The sequence below is a fragment of the Chelonia mydas genome, chromosome 11 (assembly GCF_015237465.2).
Source record: "Chelonia mydas isolate rCheMyd1 chromosome 11, rCheMyd1.pri.v2, whole genome shotgun sequence".
Lineage (NCBI taxonomy): Eukaryota > Metazoa > Chordata > Testudines > Cheloniidae > Chelonia > Chelonia mydas.
Window position 1 is genome coordinate 51,730,452 of NC_051251.2, and position 10,201 is coordinate 51,740,652.

The window sequence follows — 10,201 nt, forward strand, 5'->3', positions numbered from 1 at the left end:
AGTGTTGATTCAGTTTTTAAAAGTGTATTATATTCATGTATTTTAATCCCTTTCCCATATGGTAATAAGCTATATCAATATAAACATTTATACCAATATAACTGCATCTGCACTAAAGAAGGGAGTTGAACCACTTTAACTATACCAGTATGATTTCTACAATTGAGGATTTGGACTAGTTCAAGTACTCCCCACCCCCAGCCCGGCTTATATAACCTTTGGAGAAAGGAACCCATATCACCACATATGCAACACTGTTCAGCATTTCACTAAAATGTAGGAAGTTAGTTGGGGAACCAAACTACCATGCAAATGTGGATTCTTCAACCTAATCCGTAGGTCAGGATGGTATTTAAGGATATGCCTTACTTTAAAACTGTAAGTAGTCTCACTGAATTCAATGGATCTACTCACACGTTTAGTTAGGTGCAAGTTTAAGTACCTGTTGAAGCATGGTCTTAATGATTGGGTCAGTGACTCCATACAAGAAGTTACAGATTGATTAGAAAGAACAAAGAAGTGGCAGCTTTATATTTAAAACTGCTAGTAGATGTATGAATTTAGGCTGAGTTAAAATAAAGCCACTAACCTTTAATTGTGGATAAATCTGTCGAATCATGGAAAGATTTAATGCATTTAGAGCCTTTGGTCTATTCATAGTTATGACTCCAGCACATCCTTTCTTTTCCAATAACACTTCAGCTGCAGAATCTGTGTGTTTGGACATATTCTGTACATGCAAAAATAGGGAGACTAAGTAAAACAATGTATTTTCATGTTGAATAACCATACGGTATACAGTATAATTCCATAAACATTCTCAAAACTCACCGTAACTGTGATTAAGGTCATTGTGAGTATTTTGACAGAATTCTAGACTAACATTTTCCAACACAACTCTCAAATTATTTAAAGATTGATTTATTTCAGCTACTCTTTAATATTGCTCCGAAAGCCATACTAAATATATTATACTAGCTTTGAGCTTATTAATTTGCAGGAATATTTGGAAATATTTTGTGTTGCACATTCTGAAATACATTATGTTCCTCAATGTCTTTATTTAGGACATATGGTTGTGATCTTGTTTCACTGAGACTACCACGTTGAAAACACTTGCATCAGTTATGATGATAGATATACAAGACTATTCTCCTACTCACCATCTAACACAGTACACATGGGATCATGAAAAATGGCCTTGTCTGATCATGTTTGGCAATATTATACAAAAAAGTTACTCAAATGATTCATAAGCAAACTCAATTTAAAACTCAAAACTAAAATGTAGAGTAAGTAAACTAAAATATACAGAAGAAAATTTAGCATACTGGAAAACGTGTTTGAATCTACTGAGAAAAACAGAACAATCACTCAAAATATGTGGGGTGCCAAAAACTAATAAATCTATATTATTATTGAAAAAGGAATTTGTAGTAAACTCCAGCTGTAGTGTAACTGGCAACATTAGACCTAAACATTAAAAAGCTGAATTTACAGTATAATACTGCCATGATTGGATAAACTAAAGAACTATACACTTATTCTCTATCACACAAGGGGGAGAAGTTACAAAATCGGCTTCTAACGCTACTAGATAGAACCCTATACTTACCAAGTGCTGTAGTATTATTTGTAATCTGTTGAATGGCTTCAATCTGAAACAAGAAAGCCAAGTTCAATGGTAGCTAAAGCATTTCAAAAATTAAATGCTCTGAGTGAGTTGCACTAAGCTTTGATAGAAGTTTCTCACTGTACGTGTCAAGTTAGTGGCAGGTTTTCTTAACATATACAACTTTGCACAATTCAACTTCTAAATTATGGTTAGTACGAATAGTGTACAAGCAATCACCCTGTAAAGTCATAAACAACAGACTTGTCATAAATCACTAAAATGGGTTTTTTTATGTGTGTTTCTAGCATTGCAAATAGTTGTTGGTTTTAAAGGAACAGGAAAAAAAGAACAAATAAATAGCATTTGTCAACACGTACAAACCACTGCCAGTTCTGAAGTGCCTAGAAGTTTCAAAGGAAGTTTGCACACATACAGAAGGAAGTCCTGACTATAATCAGCAGCTTGGCTCAATGTCCAATATTTAGTAGGCATATTCCAAAAATATCAGTGCATGTTTCAGTGCTTCAGGAATATTTTCTAGCCCTGGCATTTCTGCAATTTTTTTCAGTTGCCCCATCATAACCTCTAGAGACAATTATATAAATTAGTTATTTGGGGACAAAATGTGCTCTAGTTTATCTGGTGCGCATTGAGAATAACTCAAATGAAATCTAATGAGTTATGCACAATTTACATCAATGTATCTGAGAGCAGATTTTGCCATATAGTCCTACTTTGTTGGATCTATAAACTATTTTGTTTTGAGAATATTGCATAGTTGCTTCCTCTTTGCTATCCTGCCCCATTCTTGGGAGCAGACTGAATGATGCTTGCCAGAGTTCTATGAGACCAGATTTTTTTCAGTTTATCAAGACCTATGGCAGTTTGACTATAAAAGATGTCTTATATAACTTTTATACATGTACATGAATTGCCAGTGTGCAATCAACCACATTATCAGTTTCCTAGTTTATACCACTTTCCTCATTTTATTCCCAATATTATCCTATTATTGGCTTTTCCATACCTGAAGTTCATTAACAGAATATATTTAAAAGCATGCTGCCACCTACTTTTAGGCCTGAATTACATTTTGCAACAAGTGGGAATGTACAAAACCTAACATGAACGAGCTGCAGGAGGTGCTGCATGGCTTGGAGGAAAAGATACCTTGAGCTCCAGAGCCATCCGCTAATATCTATTTCCATCTGTAGTACAGAGCCCCTGACCAACACCCCCAGCCTCAGTAAAGGAAAAGGTACCCCCAAATCTCTTGAAAATCAGCAGTCATATATTTGTCTGCTGTGGGCTCTACAAGTAGCTAAAAGACAAAGAGAACAGAGACTCTAGCCCCTTGGACAAAATGGTTAATTAGGGCACTGTGTCTGTGTTGGCCCTGCTGGAGAAAGTTGCTGCAGATACAATTGTACTGTGGCCTTGATATCTCCTGACTTCTCTCAATTAACTCTCTCTGCAAGGGCTGACAGGATAGGTGTATGAAGGAGAAGCAAGAATATCAACTCTGGAAGATCAGGTACAAGGGGTCTCTACCCAGGTGCAGAGAAGCCGAACAGACTTCTCTTCTCTTAAATCTAAAGTGGCAGACCAATGGAAGTCACCACAATACTCTGAGAATTAAAGGAGTACCTGAAATAGCAGAAAGTGAAACCCCCTAGAATTTGTTCAGAGGCTCTTTTCAGAAGTGCTCAAACTAATGGATTATTTTAAATTTGACTTAGAGCACGCAGTTCCCGAATTCTTAAAGCCAGCCTCAAATGCCAAATCTCATGTACTGATAATCAAACTTCTAATACTTACTGTAAAAGAGGGAAAAATGCAGCTAGCTCAAAGGGGAGGATGACAGTGTGAGGGATACCAAGAAAATTATTCTGCAAAAGATGTGGCTGACAAGACCAGACTTTAGAAAAGCTAGGGAACTTGCCAAGTAATGAAGTTTCAAATATTTTATGAAGTTTCCCACTCAGTTCCATGTCAAGACATTGCAAAAGTGCCTTTGTTCCCAAAGCCATAAGAAGCAGAAAGTTCACTGCAGATTATTTAAAACAGTGGCTCTCAACCTTTCCAGACTACTGTCCCCCTTTCAGGAGTCTGATTTGTCTTGTGTACCCAAATTTCACCTCACTTAAACTACTTGCTTACAAAATCAGACAAATACAAAAGTGTCACTGCACACTATTACTGAAAAATTACTTGCTTTCTCATTTTTACCATATAATTTTAAAATAAATCAATTGGAATATAAAGATTGTATTTACATTTCAGTGTATAAAACAGTATAAACAAATCATTGTATGAAATTTTAGTTTTTACTGACTTCACTGGTGCTTTTTATGTGGCCTGTTGAAAAACTAGGCAAATATCTAGATGCATTGATATACCCCCTGGAAGACCTCTGCATATCATCAGAGGTACACATACCCCTGACAAATCAATACATACTATTTGTTTGTGATTACACAAAGTGTGTGTGTAAGCTCAGCAGTGAAATACATCAAAGAGATGACCAGGGGGTAGTGCAGATCCCTGTTGCTCAGCAGGAACTTGAGGGCTCCCATTCCATCTTTTAAAATAGTTGCCAATGGGAGACACTGGTGCATTACCACACCCTACTGCTGGGTGTCCTCAAAGCCTAGCAGCTTGACATCATCGGTGAAAGATGGCTCTCCTCCCTGCAAGGCATCAGGCAAAGGCACACAGGACCTGAGGGATATAGCTTCACCCCTTATAGGCAAACGCAACAGAAAAGACGACGAACGCTGATTGTGGAGCTACATCAACCAGTAATTTCTGCCTTCCCTATCACCACTTACTTCCTCCCTCTCACCCTGTCCCTTTCCCCACCTCCCCTGCCTCCAGCCCCTGCTCCCTTCCTCTTCCACTTCTCCATTTCTTCCCCCATCAGCCCCTTTCCCCATCCTAACACGTTCTACAATATCAGACCCTGAGTACATGAACATAGACTTATATAGAAGAATCATGAGCTTAATCTGATTGTTAGCTATGCCCTTTGGTACAGACACTTGCAATCAGCAGGATCAGTCAGACTTCTCCCCTGTCAGTTATGTTCATTTAATATGAGGAAGGGAAACTGAATGTTTGGTTGTAAACCAAAGGAACAGGGGCATGCAGCGTGGGGAAAATAATCACCACAGCATCTCACTCAGAACACCACAATATATTACCAATACCCTGGTGTTTGCTTTGGCAAACTGAAAAGATTATAGTTAAGAGATTAATACACAGGAATAACCTTCACATACCAGTTAAGAAATATCATGTTGGCAGAGTGCATACTCCCTTTCTATCGCCTTATAATGTGGTTACTACCTTGTATTATAGGAAATATAGAGTGCCTGTTAAAAATATAGTTTAAATAGTGGCTATCAGCAGAGCTCCGGGCCTGGATGGCATCTCCCTGGCCTACCCTCTCCAGAACTGACTACTTGGGTTAGTTTAGTTTATAGTGTTAAGTGTTTCACAATGGCTGCTTTTTCATTGTGATTCGCTTTTTAAGTGGTGAATGGAGAGATACCACTCAGGACAGAGTGAGACTGCGATGCCCTATACCAGAGGTTCTCAAACTGGGGGTCAGGGACGCCTCAGGTAGTCGCAAGTTTATTACATGGGGGGTCGGATCACGAGCTGTCAGCCTCCACCCCAAACCACACTTTTCATCCAGCATTTATAATGATGTTAAATATATTAAAAAGTGTGTTAAATTTATAAGGGGCGGGGGAGGTCGCACTCAGAGGCTTGCTATGTGAAAGCGGTCACCAGTACAAAAGTTTGAAAACAACTGCCCTATACTAATATCTAAGACAACCGGTCACAGCTGATAATAGGCCAAGTTATATATGTTATGTGGTTTTATGTTTTTGCTTTAACCTGGCTGTTTTCTTCCCTCTCCTAAGCCTCTCAGATCCCCTTACTACCGCTACTCTTCCCACCTCTCTCTTGACCAGAAACATGCAGGAAAATTACACCCTACAGGACTGACTTGCATCAAGCATCTGGAGGCGGTTGCAACTAATGCTGATGTATCTACCCTATTCCCTGAAGCATCTGGCAAGGTAATCCAAAAATCTGTGGAATAAGCATCTGAGGCATTTCATCTGTAGACTCTCCCACCTCATGGAATTCTGTGTAGGGCGTAGGTTGGAGTGCAGTAGAGCACATGACACAAGCACTGTCATCCTTGTTTGTAAGGCCACACGTGACAAAAATAATTACCACCACCAAATGGTCCTCCAGCTCAGTTTTATTTCCTAAAATGTAAAGGGACTCAACACACCAATTAAAAGAAAGTATACCCATTATTAAAGAAAGCAAAGGTAGATGTGGTGTTTTTGCTGCAGAAGAGACACTTGATGTTGGATCATATTAAAAAAGTTCTGTATTAAAATCACAAATGAATTTGATTCCCCATAGTTTAAATTCCAGGGTATTATTAATTAAGAGGTCTCTTGGTTTTTGGTACTGTTTCTCTCCCTCTATGTGTGAAACTTGCAAGATGCTAATTGTGTTAGTACAGATTTAATAATTTTATTAAGATAATGTTCTAAGACAGAGTCTGTTCTCAAAGCAATTCTTTGTAACAACAACTACTCACACAGAGAGAGACTCAAAGCAATACTCTGTAACAACAGGAACAGCACCCAGAGACTCCCCGCCCTTTTGTTGTATTCATCTCGTTTTGTTAACAATTGTGATTAAAATAGAAATAGAGGATGTATGTGGATGGATGCTCGGTGTGGATAATAACTGAATGATCAGGGAGATGCCAGCCTAAGAATCCAGTGTCCATCGGCTGAAGAAGGCATCAAGTGGAAATAACTAGAGGACCCCCAGAGGGCAGACTGGAATCCACCCAACAGCCTCAAGAATGGGAGAACCAAAGAACAAGATAACATCTGGCAGCACACAGCCGTCAGGAATGTGCCATCTGCTGATTGATTCAGCAACAGCATGACGAAGCAATTCCCATAGACTGGCATAGGAAGAAATTCCTATAAAAATGGACTCTAGAAAGTGAGAACTTTGGGGTCTGATTCTGCAAACCAACTTCCAGGAGCATCAGATGAGCATCTGACAAGGCCCTGCTCCCTCCTCATGTCCAGACCACCTGGCCAGTGGCTTGGCATGAGCAACTCTAAGGCTGGTAACTATAACAACAACCCTGCAGAACCTGTGTATGTGTATAAATGAATGTGTGAATAAATATGAAATTGAATGGAATGTTATAGCTATAACTAACTGCTTACTATGATTCTTTCTGTATTCACAATAAATGTGGCATTTTGCCTTTTCCCCTTTAATAAGATCCTGCTGGTTTTTATTTTATTGGTATTGGTATAACATTGACAGTGATTAGAATGAGTGTTTCTCATCCAAATCCAGAGGAGAATCCATACACTTCCATAAAGCAATGGCAGTAACAGCCTGAGTCACTTTCACTAGATCAGGGCAGATTTTTAATCTGTAAAACACCATTAATGGATCTGAACTAATCATTGCTTATATGCAATCTTCTATAGGTCTTTTACTAAAATATATAGAGAACTCCATATCTCTACTCCGTTTCCTGGGGATTTTAATCAAATGCTTGATCCTCTTGTGAGCAAATCTCACTCTCAGGGACAGTACCCCACCAAAACTAGAATGACCCTAGAATTGCACATTGAAGATATGAATATATAATCACCAAATATCACAGTCTCAATGGGTAGGGACAAGACATATTTTCCCTGCCACATGGGTCCTATTCCCATATAGATTCCTTTTTGACCTCCAGGGACTTGGTTAATTCTCTAATTAACTCCTCCATTAATTGCTTTCTCTGATCTTGCCTCCATAATTCTTCAGACAACAGCCCCAGGTGAGAAACAGCCCCATAGATGAAGATTTTTTCACTTTTATCAGATCCCCACTTCAAAATTTTTATTTTATTGTTGTCTATTTTAAGGGTATTAATTTCTGCCATGAATAATTGGCAAGTGTCCCAAAATGCAGGTTGAGTTTTAAAAGTTAAATGCTGCAGGTTGCTGCCCCCACCCCAGGATAATTTTAATCATAGATATGTAGGACTAAAAGTGACCTTAGGAGGAAGGATTAAGAATACCTAGAAATAAATTGGTTAGTCTCTAAGGTGCCACAAGTACTCCTTTTCTTTTTGCGAATACAGACTAACACGGCTGCTACTCTGAAACCTGTCAAAGAAGCAAATTAAATTGTTTCAACATGATTGTTCTTGACAAATCTTTGTTGGCTATTACTAATTACCCTCCATGTGCTGACAAACTGACTGCTTAATAATTTTTTTCTATTCTCTTTCCAGGTATTGAAGTTACATGGCCTATTATTCCCTGGGTCTTTTCTTAACCATTTTTAAAGAGGGGTGCTATGTTTGCCATTCTCCAGGAATACTGCAAGAACTCAAAGGTGTGGCCTACAACGCCTAATTGTAACTGACCAAAATTTGCACAGCATAAAAAGAAAAGTTATCTTCTACTAACTCCTCATTATTAAGTAGTGGGAAGATCTTTTGTGGTTGATTCTTTTAAACAGCACTTCCCTAAAACAAGAGAGACTGCGGAGGGCCAACTGTAAGATTATGTGCCCTGGCACCGACACAAACTGGTAACACTTTTCCAAGTCAGACTGTGCTGGATGGCTTCATCCCTGAAGAAGCCTGACCCACACGTGTCCCCTCCTTGCCATAGGGAGGAGGCGGGGACTCACCAGGGGGCAGTGGCGGGAGGGCTCTCTGGGCAGCTCTAGGAGGCCACCTCCCGCTCTGGTCCCGGGGCAGGTCAGTGATAACTGGACGAGAGGGGCGCTCTGCACCCACTTATCTAGGGCCCATGTGTGACCCTCACATTACCAGGGACAGGCACCCAACGGAGCTGGGGGGCGGGGTGACCGTGACACACACAGCCCCCGGGCAGGGCCAGAACGGCTGACCACTCCCGCGCCCCTCCCTGCCCGTTTCCCGCTCGCTTTACCTGGGGAGCTGCCTCACCACCAGACCCAAATGCGGCCCCATCCCCAGTAGGCAGTGAGAAACCGCGACCTCCCCGCGCACGGCACACGCCGGCCAGGACGGCGCAGCCAACGGGCGTCACCGAGCCGCGCCACCACGGCACAGACCGGAAACAAGAAATCACCACACTCCGCGGAAGCCACCGAAAGCGGAAGTGACGTGCAGGCTTGTGGCGTTAGCGTGGCCTGGACACGTATCGGCGGAGGGGAGTGCGCCCCCTACCGCTGCTGCCTCGCTCTCCGCCCTGGGCATCCACGTGATCCCGCAGCCAGCTCTGCTCCGCCCATCACCCCGACCTAGCCACGCCCAGCCCTAGTGACCCCCCAACACCCCGACCCAGCCACGCCCAGCCCTAGTGCCCCCCCAACACCCCGACCCAGCCCTAGTATCCCCCCAACACCCTGACCCAGCCACGCCCAGCCCTAGTGCCCCCCAACACCCCGACCCAGCCAGACCCAGCCCTAGTGTCCGCCCCAACACCCCGACCCAGCCACGCCCAGCCCTAGTGTCCCCCCCAACACCCCGACCCAGTCAGACCCAGCCCTAGTGACCCCCCAACACCCCGACCCAGCCCTAGTATCCCCCCAACACCCCGACCCAGCCCCGCCCAGCCCTAGTGCCCCCCAACACCCCGACCCAGCCCCGCCCAGCCCTAGTGCCCCCCCAACACCCCGACCCAGCCCTAATGTGCCATCCCCCCCCAACACCCCGACCCAGTCCTGGTGTGTTCCCCCCCCCAACACCCCGACCCAGCCACGCCTAGCCCTGGTGCGCCCCCCCCAACACCCCGACCCAGCCACGCCCAGCCCTGGTGTGTCCCCCCCCAACACCCCGACCCAGCCACGCCCAGCCCTGGTGTGTCGTCGTCCCCCCCCCCAACACCCCGACCCAGCCACGCCCAGCCCTGGTGTCGTCCCCCCCCAACACCCCGACCCAGCCACGCCCAGCCCTGGTGTGTCGTCGTCCCCCCCCCCCCAACACCCCGACCCAGCCACGCCCAGCCCTGGTGTCGTCCCCCTCCACCAACACCCTGACCCGGCCTAGTGTGCCATCCCCCACCAACGTGCCGAGCTGGCCACACCCAGCCCTAGTGTCCCCCCCAACACCCTGACCCAGCCACGCCCAGCCCTGGTGTCGTCCCTCACCAACACCCCTCTGCCCCCAGCACCCCGACCCAGCCACAGCCAGTCTTGCTCCCCCCAACACTCTGACACAGTCCCACTGCCCCAACACCCCACCCCAACCAAGCCCTGCTCCCTTCAACACCCTGACCCAGCCACAGCCAGTCCTGCTGCCCCCATCACTCCTACCCAGCCCTACTCCCACCAGCACCCTGACCTAGCCACACCCAGTCCTGCTCCCACCAATACCTCACCCCGACCGAGCCCTGCTTCTACCAGTGCCATGCTCAACCCTGTTGCTTCCAATTCCCAACCTTACTCACCCCCAGACTCCTCAACACCCAAATCTACTCTCCTCCCCCCACATACTCCAACAACACCCAGCCCTATTCCCCCTGCACCCAG

The 10,201-nt window shown here is 44.2% G+C and overlaps 1 protein-coding gene across 5 annotated transcripts in view; it reads right to left on the reverse strand.

Annotated features, from left to right (window-relative positions):
* Positions 1 to 8,904, reverse strand: part of HIBCH (3-hydroxyisobutyryl-CoA hydrolase) — a 93,148-nt gene extending 84,244 nt beyond the window's left edge. The window contains exons 1-3 of one of the 5 annotated variants that reach the window (XR_005227451.2): positions 8,638 to 8,819; positions 1,616 to 1,658; positions 590 to 730 (exon numbers count right to left, since the gene is read on the reverse strand). Coding sequence is in view for 4 of the 5 variants with exons in the window: in XM_007069888.4 (XP_007069950.1) it covers positions 590 to 730; positions 1,616 to 1,658; positions 8,638 to 8,678 (225 nt within the window). In the remaining variant the exon portion in view is untranslated. Of the gene's footprint in view, positions 1 to 589; positions 731 to 1,615; positions 1,659 to 4,075; positions 4,272 to 8,637 lie in introns of those variants that run through there. The other 4 variants (XM_007069888.4, XM_043524895.1, XM_043524893.1 and 1 more) reach the window with 4 other exon arrangements.
* Between the last annotated feature and the right edge of the window lie 1,297 nt (positions 8,905 to 10,201).